Genomic DNA, 24115 nt, shown 5'->3' with positions numbered 1-24115 from the left:
TGTAAGTTGCAGGCTAAGGAAACTTCAGAAGTTCAGAAGCTGGATAATCAACCATTTAACAATGCAAACACTAATCTGGCGTTAATTAGTAAGTGGCAATTACCAAAGCGGTAGCTGATTTAGCTCCCGAATTTACATGGGTATTGGCAATGAATATGCATAACCAATGGAGCAATTAAACCATCCCCAATCTTACGTCGGCTGCTTGCCGTCTTTCAGTTCTTTTGTTTTGTCGTGTCAAAACGTAAACAACTCCACTGGAGTCCAATTCGAAGCAATGGCGCTTGCAAATGTGACAATGGCGCTTCTTTCTGTGACAATGAAATACTTTGCAACTACGAAATCACACCGTCCTTCTCGATTGTTATTTCAATTACATCTGCAAAGAAAATGAAAATGCAGTTCTAATGGAACAAAATATTTGTGTCGAACTGACACATTCCTACCCATTTCTAACGCCAGTAACGGTTAATGCACCACCTCTAGATCGAAACATAATTATTATCAAGCATTGATGTTATATAATGCAACACAAAATGATATATTTTTGCAAGCTGAAGGTAAAGATTAAATATTATATCAAATAGACAAATAGGTAAATCGCCTCTGAAACATTGTTATTGCATTGCAGGGAAAAGATATACTTACTATATTTTTGCACATTCCACACTGGTCTTCTTATACCACCATTTTAATGTGACGAGATTCAAAATTTTAACTGTACAACAGACATCATCAGTCCTTCATAAGTTTCACCTGTGAATAGATAAAATCATTTTGTGTTGTGTTGTGGTGGCAACATGCAACTATACTACTGTCAGATCCAAGACTGTTATTGAAGCCATGTGGACTGTTAGGGAATTTAACGTCCTACATAAATGATCTCCCATGGTCGCAATTTACTTTATGGTAAAAGTAATGCTTTGTAACTTTCGCCACAGGTCATCTGGTATCTGAATCTAGTAAAACGTGTATTTGTTGTGTAAACTGTTAATAGTTGTCCATTTGGTCTGTTTTACTATTTATGTCTCCAGTGCCACCAGTTTCCATGCCCACCATGCTGATTCTTGTGGTACCTACAGTTTGATATTTAAATAAGAATCCCATTTTAATGCCAGCAAAGTTTATTCTTCAGAGTTTAGCTTATGTCCAGTAAGATCAGTGCTTGTTAAGATGTTTTTTAGACTATTACCCAGAACGTGTCTCTCAGCATCACTTTCAGTGGAATACAGTGTTACTGTGTGGAGTGTTAGTTAACTGGATGTTTTTCTATATGGTTTCCAGAGTTATCTTACTTACTAGACTAAACAGAATTTCAGTAGACTCAAGTTTCAGACCAGTATCTGAGTGACTTGGATTGGGTTTTATGTTTTGCCGCTTTTAGTTGTATCACAGCAGGGGACACCAATGTGCGAACTTTACACTGGTCCTGAGGTCCATTACTAGTAAAAATTCATCAGGACCACTAAATGATAAGTTTGCAGTGGTCGTGGTGGCCAGTGAATGTTTTCCCCATCTAAATAATTAAAATTGTTTTTAAACTAAAAAGTGAGATCGTATATTTTAGCGAGGATTCAAATAAAGTAATATATACTCACAAGTTGAAGCGCATGGGAAAACATGAACCAGTTTTACATTCGCAATCACTCCAGTGGACCACAGGCTTCCAAACTGAAAGATTTAGGTACAAACTATACTGAAAGCCATTAAAAATGCAATTTGACATTCATACTTTCTTTACTCATACTAATTTCAACATATATAAACCTAACTGACAGATATGTTTTAAGTGAACATCTGTGAATAATTTCATCTGAAAATGTCCAGTCAACAACAACATCAGTGACGCAACAACAACATCACACAAAGGCGGGGTCACTTGCAGTCAATATCGTGTGTGTCCACCGTGCGCTGCAAGACATGCTCGCAGTCTTTGGGGCATTGAAAGACACACATTTCTCAGGAACAGCTGTTGGATGGTCTGCAGCCCCTGATGGTCTGTGGTCTGATCATGACACCACCCCCTCCAAAACAATCATGTTCAAGGACACAGTTTGGCACAAGTCTTTCTCCTTTACGTCGATAAATCTGTTGACATCCATCTGCAAAGGATAAGTTAAACCTGGATTCATCTGATAAAATGACATCTGGCCATGTCCTGTTGCCAAGATTGGCCCCATTTGCTGCCCATCGCTGTCTGGCAAGTCTGTGGCGATGCAATAAGGTTGGATCACGGTACGGGTGACGACACCGGATGTTGAAGGCAGCAAGGCGTCCTTGCACCTTTTGGGCGCTGAAATGACGTTGACTTGTCCCAATTGTCCTCCTTGCCTAATCATCAGCTGTTTGGAACCAAGTGTGAAACTCGGATATTGCGGTTTTGTCAAGCTGTTATCACAGGTGGTGCACCAGTTCGCAGACGATCAGCAACACTTCCGGTAGCCCGAAAACGTTGTCTGAGTCGACTTACAGTGGATGGATGCACATTAAAGTGCCTGGCAATCATCACATCTGAAGCACCTTGGCTGACCATACCGATAACCTGATTCCTTTCGTCTTGTGTCAAGTGTGGCTTTTTCTCAAAGTGATTGAGATCCACAATTCCTTGTGCTTTTACAGGGCCTGGGTGCAGGTAATGCATGTGCACAACGTGTTTCATGAATGTGGTTGTGTTTACGAGAAATGTCAAAGGTTCAGTTTTAAGTATCAAAGTTCATGTGAGAGGAATGCTCCGGGACTCGAACTCGAAATGGTCCAGAATAACAGCCTTTTATCCCTACATCCTCTGTATCGCAGGAAAAAACAAATACCAATTGCATTTTAATGGCTTTCAGTATACATATTATCAAACAGAACATTTTTCTATCAGTTTTCTTTCTCAAATTTTGATTTGACACAATAGAGGCAGAGTCTAAGGTCAGAACTTTAAGTTATAGTCTGTCACTCAGTGTATAATTTTTTTTTCGGGCACTGATGACCTATTGGTTTAAGGTACCACAATTAGCTGTGCTGAGTTACATCCCTTGGGCACTCCAGGGTCTTGATCCACGAATGTTCTTAGTGCTACAACATTCGCAAGCCTATGATAACTATAGAGTTATGAACGCTTTGTGGATCAGGATGTATGTTCCTAGGTTTGTCAGTTTTACCAAAGTGGTATCACATGGGGCTTTCCACCTGACATTAAGCTGGCATGATGTAACTGGAATACTATTCACTTCGAAATTAACACAGCTCTCTCACTCACTCAGACCAACATTAAGCACAACTAACTCAAGATTTTGATTGGATAAAATGACAAAATCTCTTGATGTTTGAATGTTTTACCAATTTGAAAAATGTAATCACGTTGGATATTTCAAAGGCGAAGTTGATTTTGTCAGATATATCCAGCATGTCTACATCACTGACTACTGCTGAATCCAGGATGTCTGAACAGAAGACGCTGGACCTGCCAGTGGATCAGTGAGTATTGTGGGAGAAACACTTTCTGTACAGGCGTCTTTGTCCTTCGATTCTTATCTTACTAGTATAACCAATTTTAGGTTAGATTTGTTTGTTTTTGCCACCCTCAACACCATTCCAGCTATATGATGCAGTTTATAAATAATCATGTCTGGATCAGACAATCTGTTGATTAACATCACATGTATTTTAGGTATGATGGCTTGCATCAATGAAGTCAGCAAGCCTGTCTGTCCAATCCTCTTATATGTGACAAGTATGGGTTACTGAAGTCAACACTAACCTAGAGCTTTTACTGCATCCTTAGAACAGGTCCCCAGTAACTTATGTTGGTTGTGAATAGCACCTAAATGAGTTGTGTTGTCATGTTCAGTTTCTTGACCAATCGTTTGTTATCATACCCCAATGGTGGTGTACCATCCTTATAACTTTGGTGGCGACATGATTTGGTATAAATGCAATATAAATTTCCAAAGATTGTTAAACCCAAGTCACTCTTTAGCTTCAGGCAAGAATGTCAGCATCCACATTTTTCCAGTGTAAGATGTGACAGCCTCCATCAGTACAATCTCAAATGCAGTACTGTACATCTACTGCCAGAAAGCTTGAAATCAACAACCATTTAAACTCACACCTCTACATTCAAAATAGCAGCCTCATCCACACGTTGGAGTGAACCCTCAAGATATTTCAATCCCACTTCCACTTCAGTAGCATTGGTTCTATTCTGCATTTTCTTACTACCTTGTGGATGGATACAGCGCTTTATAAATACTCATCATTATTATCATTATTACTAGAAGTGGCACTGCAGCACTCATTCATGTACTTATTCTTTCTTACCTGGAATACTGCAACAGACTCCACAATGGCATTCTAAGGATCAACTTCACAGACTACAAAGATTGCAGAACACAGCTGCAGGGATAATTACATGTACTAAGGTTAAGCCTAATGAACACATCCAGCTTGTACTAAAATCACTTCATTGGCTACAAAATGTCTTGCCTACAAAGGGTGGTTGGGTAGCCTAGTGGTTAAAGCGTTCGCTTGTCAAGCTGAAGACCTGGGTTCGATTCCCGACATGGGTACAATGTGTGAAGCCCATTTCTGGTGTCCCCCGCCGTGATATTGCTGGAATATTGCTAAAAGCGGCATAAAATTAAAATTGCTCGCTTGCCTATCAGACAAGTTAGCCAAGTCAACACTCTGCTACACAAGGACGGTTTAATCATTTTAATCTTACTGGACCTGAGGGAGTACAAATATATTGAACATAATGGAAAATCTCATGTTTTTATTTGTATTGTGTACCTTTTTGTAGGGGTGTTACTGCAGTTTACAATTTACATTCCTTTATTTTACAGAGTTGAAGAAGATGAAGATATACGAGAAGCAGAACTGGTTGTTTTTACTGACTGTTCTCATGGATTAGGTAAGTAACGTGGCTGTTACAAAGTAACGCTGGCCATTGTCTGTTGCCATTTTATTCCAACTCAAGATGATGCAGTTAGTGCTTGTCTGAAATTGAAACACTCTCATGTACAAATGGTATTCAGGACCTGTTACATTGGCTTACTCGTGCTTGTCGTAAGAGGCGATAACTTGATCGGGTGGTCAGGCTCACTGACTTGGTTGACACATGTCATCATATCCCAGTTGCGTAGGTTGATGCTCATGCTGTTGATCACTGAATTGTCTGGTCCAGACTTGATTATTTACAGACCGCCGCCATATAGCTGGAATATTGCTGAGTGCGTCATTAAACAACCAAAACAAACCAAATACATTGGGGTGTGTATTGGCATACAAGTATGTGTATTTTGATGCGTATTGTAATATTTAACTGTGATACAGATTCTATTTTTGACATATTAATGTATGTACTACTCAGCATGGTCAGTGGCACTATTTTTTTAGTCTTGGATACTAAATGAGACAAAAATCACCTCCACATTTCTGTTGTTTCATCAATCGGTTTTGATGGGAAAAATTATTTGTTTATGAATTTCTCTGTAGATTTTAGGTAAACTGATACTATTATTGACACATGTTTTATTTTGTTGACCCAGTTTCCATATATTGCATACATGTTACGGCTGTTACAATACACTCTCATATTCAATGAACTGAACCACATAACTTGTGTCGCTTTGCCAGGCTCCTGTCAACCAAATCATTAAGCTGTAAATTATGACATTGTCATGCTAAGTTAACACTGTTAACATGGTCAAATAACATAGTATAATACATCAACTTCGGGCTCAATATTGTATTAGGAAATAGAGGTTCTTATTCATTACACCATATATATGATTTATATCATAACTGCCTCATAGTGTATTTGTTGTGATATGCATTCATATACTGGTATACCATTCAGGCCTGCTAGGTTGATAGACATCATGGATGTGGCAGACCAACAAATAATGTTTTGATGACTTGAATCAATCTGGGACTTCCAAAATAAACTCTAGCTTTGTGCCCCTTTAAAGAGACTCTACTCTGTGTACTAGTGTAAACGTTAATCCAGGTGGAGACACATAATTAGTGACAGGTGTGAAACTTAGACTTATTTCGGAGGTTGAGAAATCAGTAACTGTTAGTTGGTGTGTATAATGAATTTGGAGTTAGTAGACAGAGCAGCAGTAATGGTTCACTGATACCTATGATGTTATCAGTATAGACAATACTTGAATCATCATTTTGTCTGAATGTGATACACAGATAGATGGTCATAGCAAATGTAAGGCATGTTGGTAATTGTGGATACGCCCTCTGCATGTAAGTCTTGCATTCAGGTTTGAATAGTTTTCTGTCTGTCCAGTTCTGTCTGAAGTTTCACAGATGTCAATCTAGCCATGAAGTGGTGCCTTTAGTTATTTAGTGAATATTTGTTAATTCTGTTTTTTTGGTTTCTGCAGAAACCAATTTGACTTTGGATCAACTGGGGTTTCACTCAGCTTCTGTTTGTTTCCAGAAGAATAACTCAAACATATAAGTTAGATATGTTCTTGATCAAATTTTGCGAAGATGTCTTAAGTCTTTCACTCCTTAGAACATACCATTGGCAGTTGAATGACAATATGATGGTTGATCTGGATTAAATTTATATAAAGACATGATATCCAATATCTATTCATTTACATGGTCAGAAAAGCATTTTTTCAAAGGGTGGCATAGGGCACAAGGTAGATAATTTAGGTTTGCCTTTGTGAAAATAAGAGTGCGAGGTTGAGTGTGCCACCAATAAAAATTTCATGAGGTGCAAAAACTGGTTTTCAATCATTTGAATGGATCAAATGTATTGCATTTTAAATAAATTAATCATGGTGCGTATTTTATATATAATTTTAGGTGTGCCACCATGGCACTGAGAAAATATGTCATGTGTGCCATTTAATTATTTTCTGTGCCATGGCTCAGAGATCAAGCACAATTTCCATCACTGCTTTAAATCTGTGCATAAAAAGTTGACAGCCATTCATTTCACATTTTGACCAGCAAAGCTGTGAGTCATCCATCCTGGAATAGAAGATCCCTGTTTCAAACCGATGTTGATTGTTTGTTGTTTAACCCCACACTCAGCAATATGCCAGCTGTATGATGACAGTCTTGAAGTAATCATGCCAATCCTGTGACTGACATTATAAGCATAGATCTATGCAACTGGAATATGATGATTTGCATCACCGAGTTAGCGAGTCTGACCTCCGAATCCTGTTAGTCACTGCCTTAAAAGCTGAAGACCAATTCTAACCCAAATCTTTATGGGTTAAACAGCTCATGGGTGAGTGAGTTTAGTATTGCACTGATTTTAGTAATATTTCGACAATATCATGGAAGGGGACACCAGAAATGGGCTTCAGACATTGTACCCAGATTGGGAATCGAACCCAGGTCTTTAGCGTGACAAGCGAATGCTTTCAACTACTTGACTCCCACACTGCCCCTGCCAGCCCACAGACCAAGATGAAGGAGGCAAGATTATTAAGATAGTCAACTGGTCTATTGGTCGTTTTATTACATAACCAGTTATACATCAGTTCACCATCTATAACCCAAGGCATCTCTCCATTATGAGGCTGATGTAACTTCTCAAACTATGCAAATATATCTCACATACTCATGTGCCTTTTCTTAATCCTTGCGTTACAGATCCAAATTGCACAAAGTTGGACTAAAATAACAGTTGGTATTGTTTCTCTAAGAACTAATAGCATGTTTAACCCAAAGATCATTGAGGGAAGGGAGGTAACTCTACATATTGATCTGGCATAATCTTGAGTGTTTCAAGTAGTAATTGTTCCATGGCAATCAGGTCTCAAGATCTGTGGAGGATGCAGCCCTGATGGTACCGAGTTGTTTGGCATCTTTGTGAAGAGGATTTTACGTGGAGGCTTGGCGGAAATTGATGGTAAGTCTAAAGGTGCTTGTATTTTAAGTCGGTGATATAGAACTGTTTAACTATATATTACTGTGTATGACTGGTAAACACTGCAAAGATTTTCTAAAAAGAATTTAAGGTGTTCCATCATATAGCTTTTATGACTTTTATAAAATCTATATATTCATATATATTTGTAATGCAAATGTCATACTTTTGTATGTCATTAGGTGAAAATATGATAAGCAACGGAAATGCTGATGAAACATTCAAATAAGGAAAAACAATTAATCATATAATTGTCAGATTTTCTAAGAAGCTTAATAAAACTGGAATAATCAGAGCAACAATGGAAAAAGTAGTGTCTGAAAAAAATATAGATAGCTTATGACTGTTTGTAGGCAGTTTGCAAGAAGGGGATCAGCTGTTGACAGTGAATGGAGAAAGTCTAGAGGGTGTCACTAATGATACAGCTCTGGCCATTCTGAGACATGCTGCCGCTTCAAACCGAGTTGAAATGATATTCACACGGGACGAGCAGTCAAGGTAAAGTTAATTTTAGCCTGCTGTGTTACCCCTGAAATGAAAGAATCAAAAGCGTGGTAGATATGAAGAAATAGTGAAAAGTGTAATTAATCCCTACTGTGATCCTTTTTGGAGGTGGTGGGGTAGCCTAATGGTTAAAGTATCCACTCGTGACACTGAAGGACTGGGTTCGATTCTCCACATTGGCACAGTGTGAAGCCCATTTCTGGTGTTTCCACCGTGATATATCTGGAATATTGCTAAAAGCGGCGTAAAACCATACCCACTCACCCACTCAAGTAATTGGATGTACTCATGATAAGGCGTTTTACAGATAGCAGTTTCTTGTTACATACTCAGCAGTTTAGGGGTGATTCTTTCCCCTTCGTCAGAGCCCTGAAACATTGTGTAATAAATAGGTTGTTTTCCATTTTCTCCTTGTCCTGCCACATACTTGTATAAATTGTATTGTTGATATTGTGTGAAGCTGTAGTCAAGTAAGTGGTTCATATCATCAGGGCTCAAAATCCATTGTATTAGAAGCAAATCATAAGTGTTATATAACTAAATTCATCACTGACAACATCATAAGCATGCTGATACCAAGTAGATTAGTGTTGGGAATTGGTTGAAATCTAATAATTGATGATTGGTCCATTACAACCTATCAATCATCGAAAATAATTGGTTAGCATCATTTATTAAATGTCCCTGTTATTTTTTGTTAATGCACACAAAAAAATAAAGAAAAAACATGTAGTAATTTAGGTTTTTTGCAAATTGCTTGAAGTCCATTTGCAAATTTTGCATATTTAAATGATGATTAGTATGTTAGGAACACGTATTTCCTGGATTCTTTAAGATAAATTAAATCATAACTTGGAACGAGCTTGTAGTGCTTATGAAATGTAAATTTAATGACACAGACAAAACCAGCCTTGTGAAAAATATTGTTAATGCAAACAAGTGTTCCAATATTTGTCGTGTTCGATCACGAAAAAACATGTTCGATTGCTTGGTTGCTTAGTCACTGCGACCAATCTTCGATTATTTCAATTAATCGGACCACCACTAAAGTTGATACACCTGGGGATTGAGAATTTGAATAGAATGTTGTCAGTTTGAATTAGAGCGAAGGAGGCAAACATTACTGCTCATGTTGAAATGACGTACATTGACTGGGTTAAAAGATGAATCAATAGTGGTAGTCTTGTCTCCACACTTAAATTCCAAGGGCTCTCCAAATCTTTGTGAGTGAAATGTGGCAGATCATCTTCTGTGTCCCCAGGACAAGCATTTCAGTAAACCTCCACTATACCCTGGAACTATTCCTGTGGTTCCATCTATTGTGAATTACCTTGATTTACATTCACATTTTGCCAATCATGTGTTGAGATGGGAGAACAGATATGGGTAAGGGAGGTAACTTGGACTTCCTAGAAACAAAAGCCATTGCCAGTTTAATGGACATGAAGCCATCCTTCCAAAAGATGTTTAGGACTTTCTTATACATGTCACTCACTGTTTTGTAATTTCTCACAGAGTAAAACATAATCAGTGAGCCTAGCCTAGTTGTTGATATTGTCAATACAAAATTTGACAGCCGTTTCGTACAAGTCGTATGACACACTTGCTCTTGTAATAATCTCTATTAAGTGCTGTATAATGACAAAACTGTTATATTTCTTCCAGGGTAACACCTACATTAATGGTGGTAGACTTTTAACATTGTTATAGCAGTGTTCACGAATGGTGTTTCAAAGTAACAGGACATTGGGTCCTGTAAGTTTCAGATGTCTGTCTCACCCATTGAAAATGCACAGGACTCTCAGAATAAAATTAAACACACATTTCAGATATAATACTAGTATTCCTTATAATTGGCAACAAACATAAGATTTATAAACAGCAAACAAGTGGCACATGTCTTACATAACAAATTCAGCCAAAGTCATTGTGAAATATACAGTCAGACACTGGGGCCGGCTGGTTGTAGACTTCTATCGGACCGTTGGCGAATCTGCCAGATTTGTCAGAGGGTCAGACACTATTTGTGAACACTGTTATAGCTTGACGTACATCAGCATTGAAACCGAAAGCCACCAAAAACTCTCAGACACAGATAATGATGAAAGAATTTTATGTTTTACTTTAACTTAGGTTCGAAAATACAAGTACAGCTAATCTATAAATACGTATTTTCATATTATCCTTTACAGAGAAGAGTATGGATTGTATTCAGGAAAGCACAGTGGTCGCAGTTCAGTCGTTGCTGATGCCTCCTTTGCTAATGGTGGTGCAGGGGCGGAGGAATTATCAAGAATTCAGAAAGGTACTGAAACAGTTAGTTATTGGATTCTGAGAGAGTTACGTGCCCCTGAACCCCGACACTGTTGCATAACCTTGTGGTGATAGTGTTTGCCTGTCATGCTTAATGTCCACATTCAATACATGTGCAGTGATATTGCTGGAATATTGTAATGGTGGTGTAAAACACTCGCTCTCTATTTGTGGAGTTCTGTTATGTTATATACCTGGCTTGCTGCTAAATTTGGTATAAGACAATAGTCACCCTCCATCTGTGGTGTTTCCGGGTTAGAATCAGTCCTCTTTAACCTATACTCTGTGGTTGATATGATGTCACCATGCTGATGGCGTCAGTAGTTGTTCATTTGTCAGTTGTCTCCATATATAGGCTGCTTTGATGGTGCTAAATGAATATTCATACTTGTTAATACTTACTGCAATGTTTCAGATTCTCTTGCACCTGAGGGTATTCCAGTAGAGCATCCAAATGATTCCTTTGAGGTAACTTGGTGTATTCTATGCTGGGAGGCCTTTAACATCATGTCAGTCTATCAGAAGGATTAACTAACATGTATTTAAATGCAGTGCATCTGTATTCTGTTTTTGTAAAGATACAATGGCTATTGTTACTTGAAGATGTTAGTTGTTTGTGCTCTTCAATCCTCTGCAAATGTGATCATAAGATATTTTCTCACTTGTATTGAAGGCATCCAAGGGTGATTATACAGCCTCCATGAACCAACTGAGTTTCGCCAGGCAGAAGCCAGGAACAGTCCCGATATTCTCACGTCCACCCCATACATGTCTAAAGGTATGTCCATGACATGCTCAGTTCGACCCCCTCACTGTCAGCACTGCCATTATATGAATGGAATATAGCAGAATGTGGTGTTTTAAAACAGGCATGCTACAGATGTGCTCACCTCAGTGGGTGTCCATTTTAAAGCAATGCTGTTTTCTGTATCTGAGATGACACACCTGTGTGTCTAAGTATGATGTTTGTTTTGAATTAGTAACTTTCAAAACATTCAGGAAAGGGGTTCTGTTTTTGAAATTTCCCATTTTGAGAACTGGCTTTGCTTTATATTAAGACATCAGCTGAATTATTATGATGACACAAGAGATTAGTGTTGGGAATTGGTTAAAATCTCATAATTAATGATTGGTTTATTACAACCAATCAATCATCGAAAATAATTGGTTAGCGCCATTTATGAAATTTTCTTGATTATTTTTGTTTGCACAAAAACAGAAAGAAAAAATCATGTAGTTCTATTTTTCGGCAAATTTGACATCTTTAAAGGATGACTAGTATGTTAGGAACATAAATTTCATAAAGTCTTTCATCCTCAATAACCTCCAGGGTATACGTTACGATAACTCTCCACTATACCCTGGATGCATCCACGGTTTGGCCCGATGATTATATTACCTCCCTTTGCTGGCTCCGCATTCTCACAGTAGCCAATCAGATAAGCCGCCGTTACATCCGAGCTTGCCAGTGTCAACAAAGATAGCGGTCGCAGTCTCGAAGGTTTGTTCGCAGTGCCATTCAGAGTTTTGGGGGAAATAATACAAACAAATTGACAGATCTGAAAATTATATAAAAGAACTCCTTCTACCTCTTTCAGAGTACCTCTGTATCAAATGTGTTGCCAAGTTTAAAAGGTTAGATAATTTAAGATGCGAAAGTGAGTTGTGATTGGTTCGCTCAACTTCCCAGCGTAGACACCTGATTGGATAAAAAGCCAGCCAAGGGAGGTAATAAAATAATCGGGCCAAGCCATGGATGCATCGAGGGTATAGTGGAGAGTGATCGTAACGTATACCCTGGAGATTATCGAGGATGGGAGTCTTTAAGATAAATTCAATCATGACTTGGAAATGTATGAAATGTAACAGACAAATCCAACCTTGTGTAAACTATTGTTAATGCAAAAAGTGTTCCAGAATTGTTTGTGTTCGATTATGAGAAAACATGATCGATTGATTAGTCGTTTAGTCACTGCGACCATTCTTTGATTATTTCAATTAATCTGACGACCACTACAAGAGATTCAACAAAAAGACAGCCGTGTTACACATGTAAAAGTTTTTTGATGTAATTCCTGTATTTGAATTGAAGCCAATTACACCTTGATTGTAACATTATGACGGTGGCAAGAATCCTGATTTTTTTTCTCTTAACTTTGAGCACTGGAGTCTGCTACATGTGCGCACATCTCTTTACCAGAGGTTTCTCTTTTGGTTTTTGCAGATCATGGACTGAATGATAGTGACCTCTCTACTAGTCCTGTCCAAATCTCCTCAGCCACCACCCCTCCTCCTCTTGATACATACTCCCCCCGTAGCATCGGCAGCTCTCCAAGAGGAGGAGGGGCCAGGATCTCCAGGAAGATCTCCATCGATCCTCACTCCAAGGTCAAGGTCGAGAAGCTGGAAGTGGTAAGCAGACTGTTGGAGTATATTCTTACTCCTTCATCAAGCATATGAAAGCTATAAGCAGATAGCTTTATGTACATGAGAAACAACAAAATTGATAAGACTGACTGACTGACTGAGTTTGGTTTTACGCCGCTTTTAGCAATATTCCAGCAACATCACGGCGGGGGACACCAGAAATGGGCTTCACACATTGTACCCATGTGGGGATTCGAACCCGGGTCTTCGGTGTGACGAGCCAACACTTTAACCACTAGGCTACCCCACCGCCCCAAAATTGATGAGATATCAAAGATGGACAATTAACTGAAACAGTAGGACGGGCAATGGACAAATAGATGCCAATATAGTACACCGTGACCACATGTTATATACATGTTATATTTGGGATTACACTTTTTCAGTAACTTACATATGCTAGTATTTTTATTTTTTTTGATTCCATCTGGAATTCAGAATTCACATTTTACCCATGTTGGGAATCGACATGTGAACACTTTAACCACTAGGCTACCTCACTGGTCCAGACTTGATTATTGTTTGACAAGAGATTTCACTGACACGTTTGTTCCAAACTGAGGTAGTGATGTTTGATTGCAGACGCTGCGGTACCTGGGCCTCGAACCAAGTGCTGATCAGCAGGAGGAGCTGCACAAGATGCTGGACATCGATGACGAAGGCCAGGTGGAGTACGGAGGTAGGTGACTCCAAGATCTGTGGACAAATGAAGAACCTGAAGAATTAATGCAAAGAATAGATGCTCTTGTATTCGTACCTGATGTATCATTGGTGCTCCTACAGCTTTGTCCCAAAACATTTTGCTCCACAGTTTGCTTCTTAGTTCGTAATGAGTTCATTGTAACAGTAGTTTGCTGTAATGGGATGGTACCCGGGAAGGTCCGGGTTAGAATATTGATCTTCAGTAACCCATGCTTGTCGTAAGATGCGACTAACGGGATCGGGTGGTCAGGCTCACTGACTTGGTTGAAACATGTCATCGGTTCCCAATTGCGCATATCGATGCTCATGCTGTTGATCACTGGATTGTCTGGTCCAGACTCGATTATTTACAGACCGCCACCATATGGCTGGAATTTTGCTGAGTGGGACGTAAAACTCAACTCACTCACTCACTGGGATGGGATGTGATGGTCAGCCTCTCTGACTCAGTGATGCGTGTCATCGTATTCCAAATGTGTAGATTGATGCTCATGATGTCAATCACTGGGTTTGTCTGGCCCAGACACTATTACATACAGACCTCCATCTTACAGCTGCATTGTTGCTAAGCGTGGCAAAACTATACCTCATTATTGGCTATTATTAGCTAAAAAGAGTTTCAAGTTTTGGTATTTCATTGCAGCTTTTGTAAAGGCAGCCAAGCAGGTGTTTCAAGCCCACTTAAAGGGTCGCCAAGTTGCCTGGCCAACAACACCATCACAGGATCAGTCGTGGGAGTATGAGGAGGAGGAGGAAGTGCTGGACCAGGTGATACACCAAGAAAACTCCATGTATACTGTCTGTGATAATCTAAACTGTATCTGGGGCGGTGGGGTAGCCTAGTGGTTAAAGCGTCTGCACGTCACGCCGAAGACCCGGGTTCGAATCCCCACATGGGCACAATGTGTGAAGCCCATTTCTGGTGTACCCCGCCGTGATATTGCTGGAATATTGCTAAAGCGGCGTAAAACCATACTCACTCACTCACTCACTAAACTGTATCTGCTATGATGTAGCTTGAAGAGCACTGACTGCATCGTAACACAGTATTTACTCTCTCACACACATAGTAACTGGCCACTCATCTTTTGTTAGGATTAAAACTAGACATTGTTGTTACCCTGTGTTCTGTTAATGAGTGGGAATCTAAATGAGATTTCAGTGGCCACAGTGGCCACAGGGTATTCATAGTGGTTCTGTACTGACAAGGCTGAATTTATTGACTATTAGCCTTATTTTAATGTTAAACATATATAATGGCAATTTGTATTGGCAGAACTTTGCTATCTCTTTATACTGTAAAGTATTTGCTGAACAAATAATTCTTAACATGTAAGTCGTAAAAGAATGGCTTCAATTAAATAGAATTCAATAACTAGTGTAAATGGTAAGATTACAGTTACTGTGAAATAAATGTGGACCTATAACAATGACCATAACAAATGAATGTCATTCCTGCTTAAGTGCATCTGACTTGTTGGCTGATGTAAGGATGAGTTTCGATGTAGACACACCTGTAGCTGTGTATAGGCTAACATCCTGTTTGTGACATCTGTTTCTGTCTGTAGGAAAGCTTGTGGAATGAGAGAAACCAGTTGAGGCTTGAAGTTCAAAAGCTAAGGGTAAGTATTGAGTTTTGTATTATCGTGGAGAAGCCTTTTGAAAGATCATATGTAATTAAATTCTTTCTGTTCTGGCTTTACCTTCAATCACCATACTTGACTTCAATCACCATACTTGACTTGTGCAATCAAGGAACGTTCCCTCTGCAGAGAAGTTAGACAGATGTTGTGAAGAGTCTGCTTTTGTGAACGAGTTGGGTCTGATACACTGTCTTGTTTCTATTGATAAGGAATAAGGAAGCATGTTAGAAAAAAACAAACTTCAAGGACTGTCATTGTCATTATCATTGAGTTTGAAAAGGGGAGTAACTCTTGATATGTTCACCATTCAATTGATATTTTCAGTTATGTTTGTTGTAGTGTTTGCAATTGATACTTCTGCTTGAATCAACTGTAATATTTGTTTTACTCAAATGGATGACATATTCCAGGAACTAGTTCGAGAGAAGGACAGAATCTGTTTCAGAAGAGAAGAGGAACTACATAAAATCCGTCGGGTATGATATGAGATTTATATCACTCTAAGTGACACCAAGACTGAGTTCTTGACCATTGGATCCAGGCATCAACTTTCCAAAGAGCCTGACAGTTTATCTCTTGAAAATGGACAAGATGTTATCACACAGTCCAACTCTGCAAAAAATCTTGGTGTCATCTTTCAATCAACAATGTCATTAGAAAATCAAATCAAATCACTCAGCAAAGAATGCTGCTACCATATCTTCAATATTAGCAAGATCTGAACCCTCTTAGACTTCAACACCGCCCAGCTTCTAACGACCAGCCTTGTTCTCTCTAAACTTGATTACTGCAACTCCCTCTATTACAACTTTCTCAACAGCTCCTTTCACAACTCCAACGGATTCAGAATTCAGCCGCCCGTGTTGTTGCCCGTGCACCACGCTACCAAACTGTGACACCTATCCTCCAAACTCTTCACTGGCTTCCTGTATCAAGCAGAATTCAATACAAACTTCTTACACACAACTGCATCTATGAAAACATGTTTTCTCAATATCTTAAAAGCCTCATTCATCTCCATGTTCCAAGCCGATTGCTCCGCTCGTCAACCTCCATACTGCTTACACAGCCTCACGTCAAAACAGCCATGGGATCAAGAGCATTCTCTGCTGCAGCCCCCTATCTCTGGAACATTCTACCACTCGCCCTAAAAGAAATAGAATCTGCTGACGCTTTCAAAACTGCCCTCAAAACTCATCTTTTCAAACTCTCTTTTCCATAGACATTGTCTACAATCTTTTCTCTTTATAGCGCAATTGAGCAATATCTTTTGGAAATAGGCGCTCTATAAATCAATTATTATTATTATTAAGTAGATGATCATCCATCAATAGGTGAGACCCTCTAAACTGAAGGTTTTCATGTTCCCTATAAGTATGATATATTTTATTAAATTTATTGTATTGAGTGAAATTGAATAGAAAGTACATACATGCATCTAGTCTCATCAAAATCAGATCTTTTACTCAGATGTTCAAATAAAATCATAATCAAATTCTTCAAAGGCATTTAGAAGTTGGTGTAGTAATACAAGACAAATCTTATGGATAACAACTTCTTGATTTATTTTTCACAACGTTTCTGGGCTAGTTCTTTCTCCTTCGTCTTCCCCTTCGAAGGAGCAAGAACTAGCCCAGAAACGTTATTCTAGAAGTTGTTATCCATACGATTTGTCTTGTAAAAACCATAATCAGTCACTCTCCATCCTTCTTTCCCTCACTTCCACCCTCCCTCACTCCCACCCTCCCTCACTTACTCCTTTGATCACTCACTCAACCACTCACTCAACCACCCACTCAACCACTCACTTACTCACTCACTCACTCTCTCACTGTTCCCAACCAGGAGGCCCAGGATGCCTTTGAGGAGGTCCGGTCCCTCCGTAGCAAGCTCCACCTGGCTGAGCAGGCCCAGCTGGCGGCACGCACCATGGAAGAGGACTACGAGGAAGTGGTGGCACTCCTGGAGAACGAGATAGCACAGCTCCGGGTGCAACTTGTGAAGACAGTAAGTCATCCCCCAATGTTCCCATAATGGATTCATCATCAGGCATTACAACCCAGTTATAACACTCTTGTAACTGTGGGGCGGTGGGGTAGTCTAGTGGTTAAAGCGTTGGCTCGTCACGTTGAAGACCCAGGTTCGAATCCCCACATGGGTACAATGAGTAAAGCCCATTTCTGGTGTCCCCCGCCGTGATATTGCTGGAATATTGCTAAAAGCAGCGTAAAACCAAACTCAGTCAGTCAGTCAGTCTTGTAACTGTATTTTTACTTATGTACTGGATTTGCAGTCTTTGCAGTGTATAAAACATAGCCCATCCCACCTTCCTTGACGGGTCTATTTGTTGTGAAAGATGGTCTATTAAATAAGTAAGGCCGTCCTTTGGTTGGGGAAATATTTGAAAAAATAAACTTAACTTGGTTTGAACTTCGTATTATCTATTATTTTTCATTGTTTTTGTTTTTGGGACTGGCTGTGTTTGTTCAGGATTGGTGACTTTTTTGGACAGCCAGTCCTTGGACAGGCCATATTTGAAAATTATGTTATACACTGGTCTTTGTTTTATTAAATGATGCTTCAGAAATATTTACGCTTTCTGTAATTGAGATAAACAAGTCTGTATCAATAAGATTGTAAGAATGATACATAAAGGGTGAAACAAAAGCAGTTAAGGTGGATTATTGTGTCACATTACATTATTTAATCACAGAGAAAGGCCAAAGTCGGAATACAACTTGTAGTTGGATAAAATGGAAAAGAAACAGGGTTAGTTTCCTTCCTATGGAGACCTGCTTTAAATGTGTTCATCAGTTAAAGCAAATAATAACCGATGCGATACAATACAAGAGGGTAATGCACATGTCATTCTCACCATGCTGTCATGGATGAAAGGGGTAATCTACAGGTCACCTTGACCTTGATGTTCCGAAAGATATGGGTACTCTACATGTCACTCTGATTTGTTTTGAACTAGACTTTAATATTGTACTCTGTGATATGTTCCTAATAATATACTGTCCTTTGATGATTTATTTTTAGAAAACAAATATTTGTCATGTAACAATATGGTTGAAATATTTGCCAACTTGGATAAAGATTACCTCACTGCCTCACTGTCCACTGATACCTGTTATCCCCCAGGATGGCGTGCCTCCTACAAACCCCAGCCTTGCCCAGAAGAAGCTGGCCGTGTTGGTGTGTCAGCTAAAGAAAGCTGAGGCAGGCAGGAAGACGTATGAAGTCACCACTGAGAAGCTACTGGAATATGTGGAGGTTTGTCCAAGATTCAAATATATACTTTACTGCATTTCGTTCAGGTCTCCAATAACTGTGAAATAACGGGCCAGGTGTGAGAAATATTGGCCATGGGCAGTGAGAGTTCTAGGTTAGTCTCTAGGTGGAACACAGACAAGAGGTCCCAGATAACCTTTCTTGCTTCCTATTTCAAGTGTCCACAGTTACAGTCCATTTGGCTCAAAAGCGGACCGATGAATTGCAATCTAACTTGAAAACTAATAAACATAACATTCTCATGAAACACTGATCATAATCAAAACATCATACCCACTCTGTGAGGTTTTTGCAGAATTTTTGTCCTAAAAATAATAAAGTTGTTTAACAAACTATCATTAAAATATTGACACAGTTCACTGTTTGTTACAAGGGAGGAGTGCGGAGAAAGGGACAGCCAGGTGTTCGAGAAGCACGTTCAGAGACAAAGTTATTTATTCATTAACCTGTGCTGTGCCGTCTCCATCCGTTCTCGAACACCTGGCTGTCCTTTCTCTGCACTCCTCCCTCATAACAAATAGTGAACTGTGTCAGTATTTTAATGATAGATTGTTAAACAACTTTATTATTTTTAGGACAAAAATTCTGCAAAAACCTCACAGAGTGGGTATGATGTTTTGATTATGATCAGCGTTTCATTGAGTATTTTATGTTTATTAGTTTTCGAGTTAGATTGCATTTCATCGGTCCGCTTTTGAGCCAAAGGGACTATATATAGCTTGATATTAACAAGTGTGGTGTTTAACATCCAACACTGTCACATGATAAATCAACAGATTGTCAGACTGCTTTCCTTCATGAGTAAAATGTATTCTTGGTGTCTCTATCCCTGTAGTAACTGGAATAGTGCTAAGGTGACACAAAACCACCCACCCTAAAAATGGAGGGGAATGTGTGTTTGAAGATTTAGAATGTGTACTTCTACAGCTAATGTAGGTACAGTTGCTGTTGTAGAAACGTGTTTCACAGCTGCTGCTATAGAAAAACTATGTGTTTCTACAACTGCCGTTGTAGGATATATCTTTGTAAAGCTGCTGTTGTATAATGTGTGTTTCTACAGCTGTTGTGGGGTGGTGGGGTAGCCTTGTGGTTAAAGCGTTCGCTCATATCGTCGATTTCCCGTCGGGTTCGATTTCCCACGTGGAAGCCCATTTCTGGTGTCCCCAACCATGATATTGCTGGAATATTACTAAAAGCGGCGTAAAACTAAATTCACTCACTCACTCTACAGCTGTTGTAGGTTACACAGATTTGAAGGTTACACAGCTGCTGTTAATTGCTGTGTGTTTGTTATTTCAGCATGTCCAGGAGGCTATAACAGTTCCAGCCACTGATGGTATACAGGCCAGGTGAGACTCAGGGATCCAGATCAGTTCATTCCTTGGACATTCATTGATTGTCGTTAACATTATCCTTAACATGTGTTTCAGATACATTAAACATATAGAGGAAATTATCATCAATAGAAGGGGAACTTTGAAATGTTTACATGCCATTTGAATCAGACAACATTAAGTGCATACTCAAGGTTGACAACCTTAATGGAGCCACCTGCCTTACCAAATTCCAAATTACCTTACACCCCAGTGATGTTATGGGTTGGAATTAGTCTTCAGCATCACTTACTTGCCATAAGAGGCAACTAACTGTATTGGGTTGCTGATGGCATAGACTGATCATTGGATTGTCTGGTCCCAACAGATTAATTACAAACCAGTGTTGTATTGCTGGAATATTGCTGAGTGTAAGAAGCTAATCCCTTTGTATTCAGCATTAAAGTTTGTTTTTCTCAAGTTTAAAGCTGCTTTTAACAATGTTCCAGCTACATGATGGCAGTCTGTAAATAATCATGAGCATCAATCTACACAACTGGGATATGATGACGTGTCAACCAAGTCCATCCACTAGTAGCCTCTTACGACAAGCATGGGTTGCTGAAGATCAATTTTAACCTAGAGTTCTCGCAAAAGACTGGAACCTTCTAACTTAGCAGTACACAACACTTTCAGAAAACTCTGGAAGATAGGAACCAGCAAGATATGTTCAAGATATTTTATTGTAAATAAATAGCAGACATAATTGTATTTCATCTGATATTGGTTGGAATTTCAGTGAGAATGAAAAGAACCAGATGAACCAGACGAAGAAGAACAAGAGACAAAATCTCAAGGGTTTGGCTAAGGAGGGACAGGAGGTGGTGAAGATGGTCAAGTCTCTAATTGAGACTGTGCGTAAGTAACATACAGACTTCATTGGTAGTACATAGACTACGTGTAAGTAGCAACTCAAAACAAAAACAGCTGCAACATCTATCACCAAGTGGAACTAGTTACTTGACAGGGCCTAGATTTTTTAAGCTCTCTTAGAGCTAAGATAGTCATAAGTGCCATACATTAACATTAACTTACGACTATCTTAGTGCTAAGAGAGCTTCATAAATCTAGGCCCAGGTCAACAATGGTAAATCTTTGTTCTGAGATCACATTTTGGAATGAGACCTGAATTGAGAAGAATCTGTTGTGATTCTAGTTTGACTTTGTTTGCCAGCTCTGCCATATGGATGGGAAGAGGCCTACACAGGGGATGGAACGAAGTACTACATCAAGTGAGTTGTTCTTCATCCACTGACGATTCAGTCACTGGTTTGTCTGGTCCAGATGTTTTGTTTGTTGTTTAACACAGCACTGGACCAGACAGTCCCGAATATTCCAGCTGTAAATAATTCACTGTGGACCAGACAGCCAATTCTAACCTGGATCTTCACAGGTGTATCAGATTATTTACAGGCTGTTATGATATGACTAGAGTAGTACTGAATGCATTGTTAAACAAGCTCCTGTGCTCATAGTTTCGGGGTATATGTTATCAAACTCACTAAATGTCACTGAATGCATTACTGAGATCTGAATTTTCGACATATTTCCTGGATTTTGTTTTCGTATTAGAAGTCTTGTTTTGACCATAGTTGACTGGATTTGGGTTTAGATGATTGAGGGGGTAGAATATGTGTTCAGCTTGCCTGATTCATTATATTAGGTCATCAGACCCCTGCTAAAATCAGCTTGAAACATTTTTGACCATTTAAGTCAATGTTGAGAAAATATTTGTAATGAATACTAAATATAGCTTTGAAAACAGCATTGTTTACTTCCTTTGTCCGATCTAGATCAGAGGGTTGACATGTTTGCTGTGTTGCAGCCATACTAACCAGACAACAACATGGACACATCCTGTGTCCGGCGTCCAGCATCAGACCGACTCACTCCACAAGCCCAAGCCGCCAACAATACACGCTGACAAGGGATAGGAGCAGGTCATCGAGTTCTTCCATCAATTGTCTTCAGTCCAAACCTGCCGCAGCATGTGTAGTTTGTGTGGACTACCAACAGCAATACCGGCGTATGTCGCCTTGGATCTCGATCTTCCATCCATTGATGTTAGCCTTAACAAGGTTTGTTATTTAACCATGTGGTGGATATCAGCTATATCACCCCAAGAACGCCAAACTGACACATTGTCACAGTGATGTGTCTATGCCAGTTAAACCTTGCTCTTGTATTTGTTGGCTTGTCAAGTAGAACAAATATTTGTGCTTGTTTTTTGAGCAGTATTAATTTTTTAAATTATGAGACACAGGGATGGGTACAGGTTTGATCTTTCTTCCAGTGCTAAGATGTCTCATTCTTCGATTGCAATACAATCAACAAACAAGACAGGCAGCTACATAGTGTTTTTACAGCTGAATTGATGTGCACTTAACAATCATCATTGTAACTATATTTTGTCATGTTTTTAATGTTTAACAGGAATTTATCTGAACCTGCTCAGATACTGATGAAAATTCCCAAATGATGATTAAAACTGTTCCTGTTCAAGGTAAAAAAGTTACAACTAATCTGATGGTTTAGCAATAGGGGGATAAGACCCTTCTTTTGAAGAAGCTGCTGGCCCTGTGGTAATGTTTATATGGCTTGTTTTGTCGGCAATAGAAACCGCTCAGTCCACTATGATTTCAGGGTATGTAGGTTATGGACAAAGTCACCTTTTAGTGTGACATTTTAAGTTGTATTCATAGACAGTGCTTTACCAGTGTATGGACAGACAAGTCTGTTCTTTAAGTCATAATATTCAGCTTAAACCATTTCCTTTGTGAAATGATTTTACTGTATTTCTTGTTTCATTAGACAATGACGCATCAGAACAGGGTGTATCCGCTGTGTGAAGGAAGCTTTTACAGTGCAATAGATCTCAGTCAGTGGATTTAGCCTCCTCATACGTTGGCCATTGTTTTTCCAGTAGTTTTCGACAATCACATTACATATGGCCCCAGATCATTTTTACAACCATTGAGTATTTCCTCATGTTATCATTCACATTGGGTATGGATAATCATCTTTGGGTTTTAATACAGTTTTACTCCCTTGGGTTCGGTCTAGTGGGTATTTTTAAACACTTACGTAAATATTTATTATAATAATTCTGATGCAACATATGACAGCGTGTGATTTAATCCCAGCAGTCAAGTTCATATAGATGATTGGATTTAAGATGGATTTTATCAGTAAAAACTAATTGGTCAAGAAGTACACTAGCCAAATGCATCATTGGGTAATTACAGTCATGTAAACTTCAGGAATTTTGAAATTTTCATTCGTGTTTGTATGCAGTCCATTCAAATTTTATCAGGTATTGGTGACTTTACACAAATACATACTCGTGAAGATCCGGGTAAGAACTGATCTTCAGTAACCCATGCTTGTTGTATGAGGCGACTACCGGGATAAGGTGGTGAGGCTCGCCGACTTGGTTGACACATGTCATCGGTTCCCAATTGCATAGATTGATGCTCATGCTTTTGATCACTGGATTGTCTGGTCCAGACTTGATTATTTACAGACCGCCGCCATATAGCTGGAATATTACAGTGCACGGCGTAAAACTAAACTAAACTCACTCACTCACTCACTACACAATACACAGCTTGTCTGGAAGTCTGCATAACGCACAATCGTTCAAAGCATGGATTCATTCTCTAACAAATATGTGTCTTTGATTTCCTTAAGTGTTTTGTAGGAAAGATCAATAATGGATTTCCTTTGTCAAATCTTGGACTTGGTTTCTTTTCTTAATTATTAGTTAATATTTCAACAGGTTTTGATATATTTTTAAATTCAAGACATTTTACATTTTTGTCATTTCTGTTTTGATTTTACGTATTTCTGTACCATGATCTTGTTCAGTATAGAAGACATTTTTGTGTCACTCACTCACTCACAAAATAAACAGGCACTTAGAAAGTGTCTGTGGCTCATTGTGTTATAAAGATAGCATG

General features: G+C 39.0%; 1 protein-coding gene across 1 annotated transcript; it reads left to right on the top strand.

Moving 5' to 3' along the window:
- Positions 1 to 7: 7 nt before the first annotated feature.
- On the top strand, positions 8 to 23550 carry LOC124262882 (syntaxin-binding protein 4-like). The gene is made up of 20 exons (XM_046697466.1): positions 8 to 88; positions 3384 to 3465; positions 4833 to 4900; positions 7787 to 7882; positions 8254 to 8398; positions 10597 to 10709; positions 11133 to 11185; positions 11391 to 11495; positions 11587 to 11611; positions 12942 to 13129; positions 13727 to 13823; positions 14490 to 14614; positions 15415 to 15468; positions 15900 to 15965; positions 17335 to 17496; positions 18634 to 18765; positions 20083 to 20132; positions 20896 to 21014; positions 21331 to 21388; positions 21982 to 23550. Exons 2-20 carry the CDS (start codon positions 3395 to 3397, stop codon positions 22088 to 22090), a joined length of 1836 nt encoding a protein of 611 aa, XP_046553422.1. The 5' UTR covers positions 8 to 88; positions 3384 to 3394; the 3' UTR covers positions 22091 to 23550.
- The last annotated feature ends 565 nt before the right edge of the window (positions 23551 to 24115 follow it).

This window comes from Haliotis rubra, unplaced genomic scaffold, assembly GCF_003918875.1.
Source record: "Haliotis rubra isolate DU_JTF1 unplaced genomic scaffold, ASM391887v1 Scf86, whole genome shotgun sequence".
Lineage (NCBI taxonomy): Eukaryota > Metazoa > Mollusca > Gastropoda > Lepetellida > Haliotidae > Haliotis > Haliotis rubra.
Note: the sequence above shows the minus strand (reverse complement) of the source record. Positions and strands in the feature narration are given on the sequence as shown.